This window comes from Geotrypetes seraphini, chromosome 3, assembly GCF_902459505.1.
Source record: "Geotrypetes seraphini chromosome 3, aGeoSer1.1, whole genome shotgun sequence".
NCBI lineage: Eukaryota > Metazoa > Chordata > Amphibia > Gymnophiona > Dermophiidae > Geotrypetes > Geotrypetes seraphini.
Window position 1 is genome coordinate 25,975,527 of NC_047086.1, and position 19,070 is coordinate 25,994,596.

At 44.7% G+C, this 19,070-nt stretch overlaps 1 protein-coding gene across 1 annotated transcript in view; it reads right to left on the reverse strand.

The window, feature by feature from the left end:
- The window catches only part of LOC117357609 (akirin-2-like), a 34,519-nt gene extending 15,756 nt beyond the window's left edge, over positions 1-18,763 (reverse strand). Inside the window, exons 1-2 of the mRNA XM_033938441.1 lie at positions 18,251-18,763; positions 9,492-9,635 (exon numbers count right to left, since the gene is read on the reverse strand). Of these exons, the coding sequence (XP_033794332.1) occupies positions 9,492-9,635; positions 18,251-18,440 (334 nt within the window). The 5' untranslated portion in view covers positions 18,441-18,763. The remainder of the gene's footprint in view (positions 1-9,491; positions 9,636-18,250) is intronic.
- Positions 18,764-19,070: the final 307 nt, after the last annotated feature.

Here is a 19,070-nt window from a genome sequence, read left to right on the forward strand (position 1 = left end):
AATGTGGCATGGGAATGAACCACCGGATCGACATGGAGTTGTTCGGCCGAAAGGATCGGCATGGAGGTGTTTACCGGTACCGAAGGGGTGGACACCGGGGGCTCGGGCCGGTCTGGTACCGGAAGGAGCGGTGCCAGGATAGTGGGCAACAGGTGTTCAAGTTGTTGCTTTAACTGTTCCTGGAGTTGAGCTTTTAAGATGGCCGAGATACGGTCATCCAGGGGTGGCATCGGAACCGCTTTCTTTTTCTTCGGTTCCTTGGATGCCGCTCCACGCCCCGGCGATGAGGAGGCCGATGACGAGGCACTCACCGAGATCGGGGCGGAGCGTTTGCGGGACCGGTGCGATGCCGGTAGGGCTGGTGTCGCCACCGTAGCCGGAGGGCGCTCAAGGGAAGAGGAAGGCTTCTTAGCCGGCTTACCTGGCGCCAGCGACGCCGATGTGGGGTCGGTCGGTGTCGAGGTCGACGGTGTCGATTTTTGAGGTACCGCCGTTGAAGATGAGGAGTCCATCGCCGACTCGGTGCCGAAGAGAAGAGTTTGTTGAATTCTTCGGTTTTTAAGGGTTCTCTTTTGAAGAGTGGCACAGCGGGTGCAGGAGTCCGCCCGATGCTCCGGACCCAGACACTGCAAGCACCAATTGTGTGGGTCAGTGATGGAGATCGGGCGTGCACACCGCTGGCACTTCTTAAAACTGACCTGCGGGGGCATGAAGGGGAAGATAGCCTCCGCAAAATCGAAGCCCGAGGCCTGTATACTGGCAACAGGCCCCGCCGGGGCAAAAATGGAAAAAAGGGGAAAAAAGCAAAGTTTTTTTTTTTTTTTTTTGCAAATCAAAGTAAAATAAACCCGAAGGTAAAGAAAGAAAAATAAGGAAAAAAAGCGCGAGCGGGAAGGCAAAAAAGTGGTTTCAACGGCCGTTGAAAAAACACACGCGTCTTCTTCGCTCCGCGGAAACGAAGAAACTGGGGACCACGCTCTCCTCCGTCGGGCGGGAAGGCACTCGCGCACGCGCGGTGCAGCCAACTAGAAACTTCTAGTTAAAAAGGTCCGTACCGAGGGCTCCGTCGGTGACGTCACCCATGTGTTAAGAATATGCTGCCTGCTTGTCCTGGGATAAACACCATTACAGGTAAGCAACAGTGCTTTATCTGAAGACAGCAGGGGAACATGCAGCCATCAATAAGGGACTCTCAAAAATACAGGGAAATCAGGTGGTTGGTGTGGTAATATAACTAATGAGGTTCTGAAGGATAGATTATCCAAATACACTATCAGGACTCAATGAAATATCTATGAATTTTTGTGAAATTGTAGATTTGGATGGGCGATAGTTTCAGGTTTTTCTCAGGAAAAACACAGACTAATCTGGTGTAGAAAAGCAAATTTTGCAGCATTATGGTATAGTTAACAAGTGAGATGAAGGAAGCTATTAAATCCTTCAGAAAAGTGGAAGAAGCTAAGAAAATCCTTCAGAAAGTGGAAGAAGAATCAGACTGAAAATAGGAAACAGCATAAGAAATGTGGCGAATCAAATGTAAGGTGCTGGTAAGGAAGACAAAGACTAATCTTGAAAAGAATATTGCGATACAAGCAAAGCACATATAATATACCTAAAAATGGTTATTAAGTCAGAAACTAGCGAAATAATCAACTGGACCATTAGATGACCAAGGTGTAAAAGGGGCATTCAGGTATGATGAGGCCATAGTGGAGAGATTAAATGACTTCTATGCTTTGTTATCCAACAGACCAGCAAAACCTATTTCTTTCTCTGCAATATTGCTAAAACCCAGCCTCTCCTTTCTGAGCATGCTACTAAGACCCTCATCCACACTTGTCACCTCTCACCTGAAATTACTGCAATGTGTTTCTCACAGGTCTTCCACTATACCATCTCTCTCCCCTTCAATCTGTTCAGAATTCTCCTTCATAAGAATGTAATAACCTTACTGGGTCAGACAAATGGCCCATATAGCCCAGTAGCCCTTCCTCACGGTAGCCAATCCAGGTCACTAGTACCTTGCAAAAACCCAAAGAGCAGCAACATTCTATGCTACCGATCTAGGGCAAGCAGATGCTTCCCCCATGTCTGTCTCAATAAGAGTATGGACTTTTCCTCCAGAAATCTGTCCAAGCCTTTCTTAAATCCACTTTTACCACAACTTCTGGCAATGTGTTCCAGAGCTTAACTATTCTCTGAGTGAAAAATTATTTCCTCCTATTGGTTTTAAAAGTATTTCCCTGTAACTTCATCGAGTGTCCCCCTAGTCTTTGTAATTTTTGGCAGAGTGAAAAATTGATCCACTTGTACCCGTTCTACTCCACTCAGAATTATGTAGACTTCAATTATATCTCCCTTCAGCCATATCTTTTCCAAGCTGAAGGGCCCTAACCTTTTTAGTCTTTCCTCATACAAGAGGAATTCTATCGCTCTTCTTTGAACCATTTCTAGTGCTGCTATATCTTTCTTCAGATAAGGAGACCAGAATTGAATGCAATTTTCCAGATGAGGTCGCACCATGGAGTGATACACAAGCACTATAACATCCCTTTTTTAATAATTCCTAGCATCTTGTTTGATTTGTATCCGCCGCCACACATTGGGTGGAAGGTTTCATCGTATTGTTTACAATGACACCCAGATCTTTTTTTGGGCGCTAGCCCCTAAGGTAGACCCTAGCATCTGGTAACTGTGTTTTGGGTTATTCTTCCCAATGTGCATCACTTTGAATTTGTCCACATTAAATTTCATCTGCCATTTGGACGCCCAGTCTTCCAATTTTCTTAGGTCCGCCTGCAATTTTTCACAATCCGCATGCGTTTTAACAACTTTGAACAGTTCTGCAAATTTAATCACCTCTCTCATCGTTCCAATTTCCAGATCCTTTATAAATAAAGTTAAATAGCACCGGTCCCAGAACAGATCCCAGTGGCACTCCACTGTTTACTCTCCTCCATTGAGAAAAATGACAATTTAACCCTATCCTCTGTTTTCTATCTGATAACCAATTCCTAATCCACAACTGAACTTTGCCACTTATCCCATGACTCTCTAATTTTCTCAGAAGCCTCTCATAAGAACTTTGTCAAAAGCTTTCTGTAAAATCTAGATCCATTATATCAACTGGCTTTATCCACATACTCTTCCAATTGGCTGCAAAGCCTCTTAATGCAAATCCTATGTGCATGTCATGTGCCATTACTGCTGGTACAGTTATGACAAGTGGTTATGCCAAAACACAACCCATGTTGCGTCTATCAATAAAAGGAAGGTTGATCTCCTCAAATTTGAAGGCACTTGGGCCCAGATTCTCTAAAAGTGCGTCCCGATTTTAGGCAGCTGTAGACGTCCTACAGCTGTCTAATCAGCCAATCGGGATGCACGTTTTTTTAAAAAAAATGCTCCCCAGGCAGGCCTGAAGGCGCCTCTGGGAGCCTAGGGAGACCCGCAAGATGCCTAAGCTCGTCTAAGGGCCTTAGGCTGAACCTAGGCGTCTCCCTAGTAGATGAGAAGCTTAAAAATGTAGGCCAGCAAAATGCTGGTCTACATTGTAAGTAAGTCTAAGGTCTGATTGGCCAATCAGGCCTTAGATTAAGTGGGGATGGGCGGACCCGCTATGCCTAAGGCCTGATTGGTCCAGGCTTCGGCGGGATGGGCCGGGAAGGGGCGGGCCCGCCTCATTTCGACGAGGCGTGTCTGCTTGCTCGACGTGCAAGACCCATCTGTAAGAACAGGTTTGGTGGAGTGGGGGTTGTTAGCGCCGGGGGGGGTGCATCTTCGGGCAGGAGGGATTGGGCACCCTCCTGCCAGCGACCGATATTGTCGGGGGGGGATCGGTAATGTCGGGGGGGGGGGGCGGTAGTGTCGGGGAGGGGGGGGCGTCTTCGGGCAGGAGGGTTTGGGCACCCTCCTGTCAGTGATCGGTCAGGGGGCCACGGCCCGCTATACTTATAGCGGCAGAGAGATCCCTTGCCACGATAAGTGCAGCGGGCCGTGTCTAATCTAACCCGATTCTCTAACCTGCGTCTGTAACATGGACGCCGGTTACAGAATCGGGGTTTAGTTTAGGCCGATTCTGAATAGGACGCCTCTCCCGGGCGTCCTATACAGAATCAGGGCCTAGGTGTCTTGCGGGCCTCGCCTTCAATATAGGCGGCCTGCCTGGGAAGCATTTTTTTTTAAAAAAACGTGCATCCCGATTGGCTGATTAGACAGCTGTAGGACGTCTACAGCTGCCTAAAATCGGGACGCACTTTTAGAGAATCTGGGCCTTGGTGCTTTTTTTTTTTTAAATAATTACCACATTTACTCATGGGAAAAGCACTCAAATTCTCCTTAGGCATAAATAAAATGGACAAAAAAAGTACCTTCAAAATTTTTGTTTCAACGATGTACACGATGTACTTGAGCACGAGTCGATGGCACCTAACTAACTACAGTTGAGATAGCAGGGTAGATAAAAATCAATGATTTAAAGAAAGAAAATCAGATGTTTTTTGATTTAAATCAGATTTTTTAAATAAATAAAATACCTTTATTTTATTTATTTTTAAACATTTATATTCTGCATATCCTGCAATTCTAATCAGCTAAAGACAGGGTAATGCAATTTAAATAGGAGATAAGTAAAGTGCTTAAAGTCCAAACTATAAGACTTACTCCATCACATATATATGGGTAAAATACTGTATTTCTCAGCAGATTGATTGGATTTCTAAACGCTCAGAGATTGATCACAAATTTATGACGCTATGACTGGAAGGTGAACTCCTCGGGGGCTTCGGCTCTATATTAGAATTTCATATCTCTGAGCATTTAGAAATCCAATCAATCTGCTGAGAAATACAGTATTTTACCCATATATATTGTGACAAACCCGTAGCCAACTTTGTCTCTGTAATGGATAAAAGCAGAGCATAGTCCCTGGTCAGGAGAACTGACCAGGTTAAAAGTAAGGATATTGAAATAGCTGACTACCCCTCAGACAGTGAGGTAGAGCAGGAAGGGTTTAAACCTAAGAATATACATCAGAGAATACCATATCAGAATAAGTTTATCCGAAAGCCTGATAGGACTTTTACTGAGAAATGGAGACCTAGTCCTGCAAGGTATTCACACTATCAGCCTAGGAGAAACCAGATTTATTTCCTTAGGGATTTCCTGCCCAACCCTCCTGCTCCTAGGAGAGAAGGGTGGGGCTATGACACATGTAAAAGCAGAGCCCTGAATCACAGAGAGGAGGGCAGGAACGGAGGTGAAGCTGATGAATTAAGGCAAAGGCACCAGCAGCATAGCAAGCAGGCAGATGAGGAGAGAAGTCTCCCTCCTCAACCCCACAGCAGTGAGGATGTGGATATGACGGAAGATTTCCCAAGCTTGAGCCCAGCTGCTGAGAAAGCTGAGGCAATGGACACTACTGAAGTGTATCTGGAAGCTGACTATAACCCAGAGGGAATGGAGGTTAGTCCATAAGCTAAAGGGAAGCCAAGTATCTGTCTCACTAAGCTGCTTTTGAGTGCTGGCTCTCTGTAACCAGACCCCAAGTGTCACTGATTAGGGAGAAAAGGAAAACCTCTCCTTTTCACTCTGGGATTGCCCAGAGGTCATTGTTTGCTAAAGGAACTGTATCTTTGATAGTGTGAAGCCTCTGTGTTAAAGCCTTTGTAAACCTAACAGCTTATCTAATACCCTGCTGTGCTCGGTTGGCTGGGAAGCTCAGCTGATGCTAATGAGCCAAGGAGTCTGCTCTGGAAACTAGACAGGTTGCCCAGCAAGGTTAGCTGGGAAGCTTGGAACTTTATTTCTAAAGTTTGCTACTTCACTTACCTGCTTTGTTATGCAGTTTACCTTCATTGTTTGGAAGTTTATTTTCATGGCATGGCTGTTTATTTGAACCCTGGTGAAGAGGACTATCTTTTAAGCAGAGAAAGTCCAGGGGAATGCAATTGTATGCCATACTTGGACTTTAAGCCATTCTGACAATTCTGACAACTGTATGATTTTTTTTTTGCTTTATGCTTAATTTTTGCATTCCATGAGGGTGGCTGATATTATTCAGACCACCGGTGTTCAATAAAGCCTAAGAATGAGAATTTGGACACACCTGAATTGTGTCTCCCTTTTTATTGGCAAGGTATGCAGGAGCCTAGGTGTGTTTTACCTGAAAAGCCTTCCTCTTTCCTGGGGAAGCCACGCCAACAGGTCAGGATTCGGCACAGCTAAAGCGCCTGCCAGTCAGAGCAGGGGATAGCTATGCAACAATATATGATGGAGTAAGTCTTATATCCTGCAATTCTATGCAGAGTACAGTAAAACATCCATAGATTTTTCTGAGAAAAATCTATTTAAAGATAGTTTTCTATGTAAATACATTATAGTCCAAAAGTTATTTATCATGAAATAAGGATTTAAATCTAGAGATGGCCTAATTAAATAATTAAAGTTTGCTGATGACACAAAGGTGTTCTAAGTTGTTAAATAACAAGGGGATTGTGGAGAGAGGAAGTGACATCACCAACCAAGATGGCATCCTAAGCCTGATGATCCTTCTGTAACACGATAAATCTGTCTTGCCAGTGCAAATTCTGCTGTGTGTTGGGGTTGCTCATGCTCTGCTGCGGTAGGAGCAGTGTTGGGGCTCCTCTACATGGTGAAGAAGTTTGAGGCAAGATAAGGAAATTGGGTCATTAGGGCATAGACAGGGGGTAGGTAAGCAGAGTGAGCAGACTTGATGGGCTGTAGCCCTTTTCTGCCGTCATCTTCTATGTTTCTATGAGGCAGGGCACACCCTGAGTTGAGGCATGGATGGGGCAGTGGTGTGGATGTCACGTGCAGCAGAGATGCTGACTTAGCCTGATGCGGGAATGCCCGTATGAGCGGGTGCCTCGGGGAAGATTTCGAGCCAACACGGAATGGAGGAGACATTGTCTGAGCCTTTAACTAAGGCGGACTTGGCTGCTTGGATGGCGGAGATAAAAATAAATATCTGCAGCGGCAGTACAGGTGCATGAAGCGATACAGGAGCTCAAAAATGGGTGTGCGTATTGATGTGGTGGAGACCCATTACACATGTGAGGAGACAGTGGCTGGGGCCCAGAGAGAAGTGGAGGAGGTTTGGGAAGATCTACAGGTGCTGCTTGATAAGGTGGAGGATCTTGAAAACCGCACTCAATGCAATAATGTTCGGGTGCGGGGAAATCCCTGACACTCCTGCAAATAAAGACCCCCCTGGAGGCCTTACTAACTTTGCCCATTGGCAGAGGACTCTGTGGAAGTGGGCATTAAAAGAGCTCAGTTGTTAGGTACCCGCTCTGGAAAGATACCTCGCGACATTATGGTGTGCCTCCAAAGTTTTGTTCTGAAGGAGTGCCTATTGCGCAGAGCACGGGAGTTGGGTTCATTGTCCTGGAATGGTTGTTTCGGTGGAGCTGTATCAAGACCTGGCAGCTAGTACTTTGCAAAAGTGGCATTCTTTTAGGGAGGTGACTGGTCTCCTGGCTAAAGCAAATATCCACTAGAAACATAGAATATGACGGCAGAAAAGGGCCATAGCCCATCAAGTCTGCCCACTCCAATGACCCACCCCCCTGACTTTACTCCCCTAGAGATCCCACGTGAATATCCCATTTTCTTTTAAAATCTGACACGCTATTGGCCTCAATCACCTGCAGAGGTAGACTGTTCCAATGATCGACCACCCTTTCTGTGAAGAAGTATTTCCTGGAATCACCATGAAACTTCCCTCCCCTGATTTTCAGCGGATGCCCTCTGGTGGTCGAGGGTCCTATAGGACAGAAGATATCATCTTCCACCTCGATACGGCCCGTAACATACTTAAACATCTCAATCATGTCTCCCCTCTTTTTTCGTTCCTCAAGTGAGTACAGCTGCAATTTATTTAGCCTTTCTTCATACGCGAGATCCCTGAGCCCCGAGACCATCTTGGTGGCCATTCGCTGAACCGACTCAATTTGCAGCACATCTTTCCGGTAGTGTGGTCTCCAGAATTGAACACAATACTCCAAATGAGGTCTCACCATGGATCTGTACAGCGGCATTATCACTTCAGGTCTCCTGCTGACAAAACCCCTGCGGATACAACCCATCATTTGCCTTGCCTTGGAGGAAGCCTTCTCCACTTGATTGGCAGCCTTCATGTCATCGCTAATGATCACCCCTAAATCACGTTCCGCCGTGGTCCTAGCCAAGGTCTCACCATTTAGTAAGTTCTGCATGGATTCCTTTAGCATTGAAGCTGAGCTGCCAAGTTGATGACCACTGTTCCAGTAGTAGTAGGTCCTGCGTCATACTATCAGGCAACATGCTTTTGCCTACTATGTTGCATAGTTTGGTGTCGTCGGCAAACAAAGATATTTTTCCTCTAAGCCCTTGGGTCATATCTCCTATCTCCTAAGTTAAATAGAATCGGGCCCAAGACCGAGCCCTGTGGCACTCCACTGGTCATGTCTGACGTTTTGGAGGGGGTACCGTTTACCACTACCTTTTGAAGTCTACCACTTAGCCAATCCCTAACCCATGCAGTTAGTGTGTCCCCTAATCCCAGCGATTTCAGCTTGTTCAATAACCTGCGGTGTGGGACGCTACTGTTGGACTTTTCCATTTTGCCTCCTCCTGGCACTTAATGGAGTGCACCATCGAGTCACCATGACGGGAGAACAGGCCTTACTCCAGAAGGAAGGTATCCAGCTTACAATGGAGTCCGGAAGGAACTCAAGGGCCCACGAGATTTGTCAATGACTATCCAACTTTTGTTGGCAGAAGGTAGGTCGATGACCGGGTCCTTCGGCGAAGCCAGCTGGATCTAGAGCACCTCGGATTGAGAGATGCTGTTCCTGCATTTTCACCTCACATTGTCATTCTGTTTATTGATTTGACATGGATTACCCCACTTGCAGTTTCTGGAGGGATGTGTAAGTAAGAGTGTGTATAGGGAGGATTTTGTTTGCTTTGGTGATAAAGCCGCTAGCCCAGCGGGTCCGTAACAATGTCTGCATTCGGGGGGGGGGGGATGTTTGGGGGTAGGATTACAAATTAAACTTATTTGCTGATGACTTGTTGTTTACCCATACCCATCCTCAGCAATCGCTCTCTGCGGTTACTGAGGAATTTAATAATTATGGGTAAGTCTCTGGGTTCCGGGCCAATATGGCTAAATCTGAGATCTTAAATGTTAATCTGCCCCCTGATCAGGTAGGCATTTTGAGAGGTTTTTTTCCCTTTCGGTGGATCAGCAAATTACTCCGATATTTAGGGATCTACCTTGTGCCCATTGGGGTACCTCCCTGATTTAAAACTATATGCCTACTTTGCAGACGATTTATAGGAGTTTGGATATTTGGTAGAATCTATGCTTCTCCTGGATTGGCCGAACTGAAATTATCATAATGATTTTGCCCCAGCTGCTTTTCCTTTTCCAGACACTCCCCATATGCAACATTGAGCAGTAACCTTTAGATAGAAATTCTTACCTGACACGGCTGGTGCACCAAGGAGAAAAGCACGTGATTGTAAATCATTAGAACAACAAGAGTCTGTCTGCTGGAAAGTACATTCCAAATGTTTCCTCTTCTGCATACATTTATATTCTTGTTTTATGCTGTACAGAATTTGTTCTAAAAGCAAAGAGAAATTTAAAAAACAAGGAAATCAAACTAGTTCTACACAGGTTCTCTTAAAATCATTTGAGATTTCATTAAAAAGTTCATCTGTAAAACTTATAGAATAGGGAATTTTCAAATAAACCACTGCAAAGTTTTATTATAAAAGGACTCCTAGAATATTCTTAATGCAACAATTGTTGCCACTGATTTTTACCATGTTCTATTTAAGTAGGCCAAACTTGCTTAACTTTATATTATCCAACTGTACCTGTATATATTAAAATCTAATTGTGACCAATTCTTCATTATGTAAGTTGCCTAGACCAGTTTCTCAACACATGCCTACCCTTAGGGGTATGCAGCAATACATGGGTCTCCTGCCCCCTTCCTCCTCAATGGACATCACCGTCACTGGGGATCCCATACCCCCCCCCCCTCTACCGAAGACAACTTGGAAGGCTTCCCCACCCCAATGTCAAAGCTGACGTTTGAGGGAAGCCTTCTGGGTCAGCAGGGGATCCCAGTTACTTCCTTCCAGGTGGGCTACTCCTTCCTGCCTTCAGCTGCACTTGTGGCAGGGATGTGTGTAGTGGCTCTTGCATGCTGCATGTGGATAACTTGGAAGCCTTCCCTCTGACATCAGAGCTGAAGTCCAGAAGGAAGGCTTGTTGTTCAGCCAAGTGCAGCATGTAAGAGCTGCTGCCCGCATCCCTGCAAACAAGTGTAGCTGAAGGAGCAGACCAGCTGGACAGCCCTGAAGGGAGTGAGCAAGCGAGTGCGTTGTAACAAGGAGAGAGAGAGAGAGGATATGAATGTGGGATAAAGAGAGAAAGGAGTGGAGGAGAGGAGCGCGTTGAGACATGGGAGGGACACAAATTTGGGACAAAGGTTGGAAAGCAGGGAGAGAAGCATGAACTCGGGACACAGAAGGGAGGAAGAAAGGGGGCACTAACTTGGGACATAGGAGGTAGGGAGGGAATAGAAAGAAATTTGCAATTGAATTCTAATAGTCACAGCAATGTAACTAAAAGTATTAATTGTATTTGTCATTGGAAGGTTCTTCAAATATTCAAGTTGAACTATGAAAGAACTTTACACCACACATAATTTACTGTTTATTGTTTGCTTTAAAACTTAATTGTGGCACAGAGCTAAAAATTGCCAGGTACTAAAAATGTTGGTTAGTAGTAAAGGAATTGTGTTAAGCATACTACATATGTATTTAATAGTTATTAAAATATTGTCAAAACTTGCGTTGGTCCATGGTGATTTAACTACTGCCAGTTTATTCAAACTGACAACCCCATTGCCAAGCGGTCACGCCCGTTAGCCAGGCAACTCCAGCCACAGGTGGGTGTGTTTCTTTGCCAAGGTTCCCAAGCCTTAAGTGAGTCTCTTTATGGTTCCCAAGTCATAGTCACACTTTATTTATTGCGTAATGCTATGAAATTTATCTTCAATGAGTTGAATTGTTGATTTTGTAAATGTGTATTGTCAATCAGTTACTGTGCTTGGTGCAGACAGAATTGCAAAAATGTGGTTTCAGAAATCCTACAAATGTCCTTCCTAGGAGGCCAATGAAATGAGTGAATTGGTCCACGAGGATGCGCAAAATTTATGAGTGCATCATGCTCTTCAATTGATGTCTTACAAATGTTTCCAACCCACCATTTCTTATCATAAACACATGCTATGTATTGTCCAGGTTGAAGATTTTCTATCTTTAGAGAAGCATTAACTGGAGAGTCATACAGTGAACCAATAGTTGCAATGAATGATGAACAATCATTTGATACTAGACTCACACGTATCTTATGTATCCCATTAGGGATAAACTGATGATTTTCACAAGTTACAGCAATTACAGAGGCAGTCCCAAATCTTCTTTCTTGACTGAGTCTAGTAGACTCAATTTCTTCTTTTGGAAACAAACAAAAACTTGATTTTTGTCAAATTTTGGTCACTAAACTTAAACAGTTACTTGGTGAAAGAATTTGGTTTTCTTTTGGCCGTTATAAGCTTGCATGTGCTGCTAACCTTTTAGCAGTTCCGCCAATTCCATTGCAGGGTGACTTACTATGGCTTTTGCCAAAGAAATTCCACTCAGAATGAATACCAAAGTCAGAATAGTGATACCAGAGATTAACAAGTTTTTAAAGATTTTGTATTGTGCAGCAGAGCCATCACTGAAATATCTTATATACTTAACATTGGCAGAAAGTAAGGTTTTTAAGTGAAGAATCAACTTTTCCAAAAAACCATGCACTGCCACTGCATCATGCCTTAAGCTGTCACTAATGATACAAACACTCATGCCTTTTCTTTGATTGTTAAGGTAGACATAGACAACAAAAGGGTTGAAAGTGGCTTGGCTATTTTCCCAATGGAAACCCTGAACAGCATCTTGAACAAAGGAATAATTTTCAGCAAAATCCATTAGAATAACAAGTTCACCAGGATTTAAATTTTCTTTGATTGTTTTCAAGTAATGTGCTTGATGTTTCGAAATGTAATGATGTATTATTGGAAGATCTGTAATCTTTTCAGCAAGCACAGCTATAAAATCTTCAACTGCCATTTGGATCTGTTTGGATCCACTCATTTCTTCAGGATCAATACCCTTGAATTCAATGAAAAGGTAGGCTTCAAGTGCACCTTTACCAGGACACTCATCACACTTGTGGAGCATACAATTTTTTGACTCTAAATTGCAAACTGTTTTTTCCCATTAAATCCTTATAGTCATCCTTGACTATGCTGCTTGCAAGCATCAGCTTAACATTCTGATGTGCAGAGCATACACAAACCGAGTGTATTCCAGATGAACCAATAGTATCACACCACTTTGGTCTTAATTCACAGAAATTTGAGAAACTCAACTCTAGGTCATTTTTTATTGTGATATTCAACAAACATCTCTTTCAGATTGCTTTAGCAGAAACCTCTTTTGCTTTTGAACTTTCCCCCCCTCCCCCCCATCAACTGTGATTGAAATATAGTCCTTTTTTCCAGGACACATCTTCATAAAAGTTGGACACCTTTTTTATCACATCATCTAAAATTGATTCTCCTTTCTTTTTACTTGGCATTACTAGTATGCCACTTTCTATTTTAAGCTGTCTTGCTTGTCTAACCATTCTTGTTGAAATGCCGAATTCAGAAGATGTTTTTTCAATAGACCAGCTCTTTGGAGTTAGTGTAAGGATTTGTAATTTTTCTGCACGACTTGAAGTCAAGTTTAGTTTTTCTTTTAAGCAAAGTAAAAGTTCAGCATAATCTGAACAGATTCGACATCGATGACTGCAGTTACTGCAAGGTCTTTGCGAAACTTCATCATGTTCATAACTACCCACAGAGGCAATATGATGACTCAGTGAGGCTTGAGAAATTTTACGTTTCACATAACCTCTGGAATCGTGTTTACTCATTTTCTTCAGCTTTAAAGGAGACCCCCCCCAAGTGCCACCAACTAGTATTAACTTTTTCAATTTTTGCAATTGGTTCTTCATCAGATGATAGATCAGATAATGAAGCAAACCTAGCATGATACAGAAGTAGGAAGGCCTGAGGGTTCCATCCCTATTGATTTTAAGCAAAATCAAGAGGTTTTGAGGCAGATGGAGACTTTAATAAAAAGAGATCGTTTAAAATCCAAGATGGCTGCCGCCAATAAAATTGCCCAAAACAGCCCGTGGAGATTTCCCTGAAGTAGAAAATGCAGGGAAAGAGTTTTTGGTCTTTTGTTTTTTTTTTAAAAGAGAGATGGAGAACCTTGGCTCTGACTTCAGAAACATTCAAACTCCACTTCTGGAGACCCTCCCCTCCCAATTTACCCCATAGGCTATAATACTCATGGTACCATGTGCCTGCCTGCTTCAGCTTAGGTGTACAGCTGGGACAAATGGAGAACAACTTTGCCTCACAGGTTTGCAGAACAAACTTGGTCTTCGGGCTGCCAGTCGGACCGAGCCTCAACCCATGGAAAACCTCACGCAAACGAAGAGGGAGAGGATGGTGCAGCCGGCTCACTATTAATCCCGGTCAAGCCAGAAAGAAGCCAAACACCCTGCGCTCAAACTCCAAAAGAAGGATGGCTAGCTGGGCTGATCCTTCTAGCAGCAGACTTCCACAGTGCGAGTCTGCGTCTTCTCCCAGGCAGAAGTTCCACAAGTGGGAACTCTAGGTGCCAAGCCTCCATTTGAACCCAGAGAAAAAAATACCGCAAAATAACAAAACCGCAGAGCAGAAACACTTCCAAGCAACTAGCTTTCAGAAAAATAACTAAGGGGGCATGGAAGGAGGCAGAGTTCAAAGATAATTGGCAGCATTTTGCAAGCAACTTGCGGGTTCAAATGCATATTATGGTTCAGGATTACTAGACACATTGCACTAGAACTATGAATATTTTTGAATAACATGGTCATCGTGAAAATCAGGTAGGCCTGATCAATATCTGAAGTTATAAAATGAACCTTTAATGCCCTGAAACAAAATAAATCATCATGCAAGGACCTTTACAGGCAATGCATGCCATTAAACATCAATAAATTTATATACTTTAATTCCCTAATCTGACTCATTTGTAAACGTACTGCGATGTGTAAAGCTCACTACCAAAATTAAGGATAAATTCTTAATAAAACAGGCTTCATGTTTTTCTTTAAAAATTCTTACCATTAATCTGTATCCTGCCATAAGAGTGGCCTTACTAGGACAAACTGAAGGTCCATCAAGGCCATTATCCTGTTTCCAAACAGTAAAATATTTTATGCTGCTTATCCTAGGAATATGCAGATTTCCATAAACCCATCTTACTATGGCTTGTGGATGTAAACCTTTTTAAAAACCCTGCTAAGCTAACTGCTTTCACAACATTCTCTGGCAATGAATGCCAGAGTTTAATTATGTATACGCTGAGTGAAAAAAATATTTTTTCCGGTTTGTTTTAAATGTACTACTAGCTTCAATGCATGCCCCCTAGTCCTTGTATTTTTGAAAACAGTGATTCACAGTATTTCATAGACCGGGGTGTCAAAGTCGGTCCTCGAGGGCTGCAATCCAGCTGGGTTTTCAGGATTTCCCCAATGAATATGCATGAGATCTATTTGCATGCACTGCTTTCATTGTATGCTAATAGATCTCATGCATATTCATTGGGGAAATCCTGAAAATCTGGCTGGATTGCAGCCCACAAGGACCGACTTTGACACCTGTGTCATAGGCTATCATATCTCCCCCAAGCCATCTTCTCGCCAAGCTGAAGAGCCCTAGCCAATTTAGCCTTTCCTCATAGGGAAGTCATCCTCATCATCATATTATTACTGATCATTTCTAAAGAGCTACTAGATGCATGCAATGCTGTGCACATTACATACAGATACGTTTTCTGTCCCTAGTGGGCTCACAATCTAAAGTTTTTGTAGCTGAGGAAATGGGAATTGAATGCAGGATCTCAGGGCAGGAGGCACAAAGCTCCAGCAATGCATTTAAAAATACGGGGAGCAATTTTGGTTTTCCAGGACACGCTCAGCACAAATAGCATGCAAATTATGCATGTTATTTGTACTCAGTAGTTCAGTAAAAGGGGGAGAAACTGTGCCTGGTGTTTGTGCACAAAAGCTAAGCGGTTGACACAGCTCTTCTGTGCAGGTCCAGTACCGTTCCCTATCACGGAAGCTACAGAGCGATTTATAATGTTTTAGCTGCGATATGGACACAGCTGTTGTGCATGTGTTGTGGGAGTATATTCTGACCACAGGTGTGGGAAATACATTCACATAACACACACACAAACAGCTACCGGCAGTTTGAGACCTGCTGGAAAATTTTGCCTGGTAAGAGGCATGTGCTCCCTTCTGTGCATTACAAGGAGTGCTTGTTTTAAGAAGAATGAGCTCCTAGTAATGTATTTGCATAGAATTCTCGCTGGCTGCTACCGTGATTAGTAGAAGATCCTGAGAACTCTTCTACATATCGGAGGCTGAGCTATCTTGCAAGTAAAACTGGCTACAACCAGTCTTACTTCCATGGCAAGCTTCTGGGCATCTCCCCCTCAGTCTGTAACAGTAACTGTTAGGCTACTCCTCCACTCTGTACCTTTTCTACTATCACTATATGGTTTGGTTTTTTAGATGCGGTAACCAGAATTGCACACAGCATTCAAGGTGTGGTCGCCTAGGATAAAAAGGCATTGTAACATTCTTATTTTTGTTTTCTATTCCTTTCCTAACGATTCCTATTCTCTTTGCTTTCTGCAGAGGGTTTCAACATCTCATCAACAATAACACCTACAGTAGGTCTTCTTCCTGGATGGTGATTGACTCTCGCATGTTGGAAAGAGGAACCCAAACTACAGTTATGTGATGCAAAACTTTACACTTGCTTACATTAAATGTCATCTACCATTTTTCACAATCCTCTTATAATTTAACAACTTTGTGTCATCGGCAAATTTACCTCACTCATTATTCCCATTTCTAGTAATTTATAATTATGTTCAAAAAAGAAATAAGCAGCAATCCCAGTACAGACCCCTGGGGAACTTCACCACCTACCTTTCTCTAATGAGAATACTGACCATTTAACCCTACAGTGTTCCCCCGAGAATTTGCGGTCCCAGTCATTTGCGGTATTTTCCAACCGCGAAGGGGAGGCAGGAGAGGGCAGCCGGAGTGCCGGCGAGTGAAGGAAATTACTCGCGGTATGCTCTGACCGCCTCTTCCTGTACTAAAGTCGGGCCTCACCAATTAGGAACTGCGTGTCAAAGCAGCTCCTGATTGGTGAGGCCCGACTTTAGTACAGGAAGAGGCAGTCGGAGCATACTGCGAGTGATTTCTTTCACTCGCCGGCGCTCCGGCTGCCCTCTCCTCTCTCTTCTGCCTAAAAACCATATTCGCGGTTTTCAAAATTTGCGGGGGTTTCTGGAATGGAACCCGGTGAATATCGGGGGAGTACTGTACTCTGTTTTCTTTCTTTTAACTAACTGGCTTATTTAATCCATAACTTTTCTCCACCACAGTGGTCCAATACTTATTTTTCTTGCCTATGTTCCGGGATTTTTATTAGCGACCGATTACAAATTAAAGCTAATGCTAAGCAACTAGAGATACGGACCCCAGGCTCCACAAAAGTTTCTGCAGGCTGGCCAAACAGGTCCCCAAGGGATTAACCTTTCGTTTCAGACCCAAGTCTGTTTCTTCTCCAGGCAGGCAGAGCTCTGGTGCACCAAAAGCCACAAAAAACTGAAAATAATAAAGACATATGGAGCATATGGACACAGGGAGCAGCAGAGCCCTCTGGAGAAGGAGGGTGAGTTGAAAATCTGGATTCCTTCTACATGGATCGCGGGCATGGGGAGAATACCCTACTGTCCAGAATGACATACCTATTTGCATTAGAAACTGAGATTAGACTCCCCTTCGTATTCTCTCAATTATATCAACATAAAGAAAAAGAGGTGGCCTAGCCATTAGAGCTGCTGCCTCAGCACTCTGAAGTTGCGAGTAGAGAACGACACTGTAATAACATTCCCATGGTAAAATTGCAGGAACAGGAAAAAAGTTGAGCCATTTACCATGGGTACGGGAGCAAAGTTTTTCACTGCTCTGCGTGAGCCCTAAAAAGCTGTGCTCCTGAGGGGGGGGGGGGGGGGATGAGACACACAGAACGTGCTTACCGCTCCCCGAGCCTCATTATGGAACTGAGTAAAATGAGGAGCCTGTGAATTCCTTGGACCTTACGGATCTCTACTGCACATCTAGCTCCTGTGCCAAGGAAGTGATGTCAGAGGAAAAGCCGACACTAGCTTGAACAGCAGGTCGCACACCAAACATTAAAGAGGTACAGGGAAAGGAATGTGTGAGGGCGGAGTGCCACCATCCCGGGTACCTCTCACTATGCCACTGGTCAGCGAGATCTGCGAGAGTTAAAACAAGGATCCCCGTGGACTCCATGCCCGCTTTCTTTTTTAAGGTTGGGCAGTAGAGATCCAGGTCTGTGGGGTTGGCCGGATCCTTGTTTTACCCAGCCCCCCCCCCTTCTTTCTTCCCTCCCTCCTGCCAGAATATAACTTCAGGAGCCCAATGATCCAACAGAGGCCTGGTCTTGGCCTTCCCGTCTGCCAGGTCTCATCCTTATGATGTAACCATCCGTATTTGTGATCGGGGGGGGGGGGGGGCAGGGGCTGTGACAAGCTTTGTCCCCTGCCGTTCAATCCCCCCAGCCTGTTCCTTTTTGATTTTGAACAAGTCACTTAACCCGCCACTGCCCCATGTAAAGGTCAATAGGAAAATACTTGATTCCTATTCAATGTATTGTAAACCGCTTTGGGTGAATCTCTTCACGAGAAGGTGGTTACTAAATCCCAAATCTAAACCCCGCTTGATAAGAGAAACTCGTTCACCCCCTCCCAGGCCAGGGTCTTAATACTTTTTTTTATATATATATTTTTTTCTTCCTTCCTAAAATTCTCCGCATTCTTTTCTACTTTCTGTATTTCCTCCACTAGATGCCTTCAATTGCTGTCTTTTTACTTAACTTGTCCCGTTTGTATCTTCTCCAAGTGAACTCTCGGGTATGGCGGTATAGAAAAATAATTTTTTATTATTATTATTATTATTCCTACCCACCGGCTGTGAGCCGCGAGGCCACGTCGCCGAAGGGCGAGGGCTCCAGGCGGAGGCTCTTCTGCGGGGACGAAGCAGCGGCGGCGGCGGCGCTGGGCGCGGACAGGGGCGTGCATCTCCGGCGCTTGGGGGACGCCTGGCTCAGCAGCGGGTCGAACTCCAGAGTCCTTTTCAGCGTGGCACCGCAAGCCATGGCCTCGCTGCGGCCCGAGAGCGAGGGAGGAGGAGGAGCGGGGAGCCGGCGGCGCTTCACTCCCAATCCACAGCGAGGCCTCCCCTCACCACCAACCGCCGGCACCGAGCTCGCGCTCACTTGGACGGGCGGCTAATGCTGCTGCTGCTCCTCCTCCTCTCTCCCGCTCACGAGCCCCGTCCTAAGAAGACCCCGGAGCTCTGCCCGATCGGACGCTTCCTCCTAGGTGGCTGGCTAAAGAGAAAGTGGCTCGCGGCCTGACGCAAAACGTCGCGACTCTCGCCCCCTCGTCGCTTTGTGACTTCGCTTTTTTTTCTCTCCCCCCCCCCCCTCAATATGGCGTCAATAACACCGGCGGCGGCTTAAGCGCCGGCTTTTTTTTTTTTTTTTTTCCAATTGCCATTGCGCACGCGCCGCACCTCTACGGCCCGCCGGGATTTGTAGTGTTCGGGCAAGAGGTTCTCAGCCGACTTCGGCTATCTTGCCGGGAGCAGGGACTTCAAATCCCGGCGTGGGCTGCGCCCTGAAATTAAGCTTCCGGGATCGAATTTAAATCCCCCCTTATGTTTCCCTTTGAATGAAAGGAGGAAAAAAAATGTTCTGGTTTCTTAATACAGGAGTCAGAGTGTT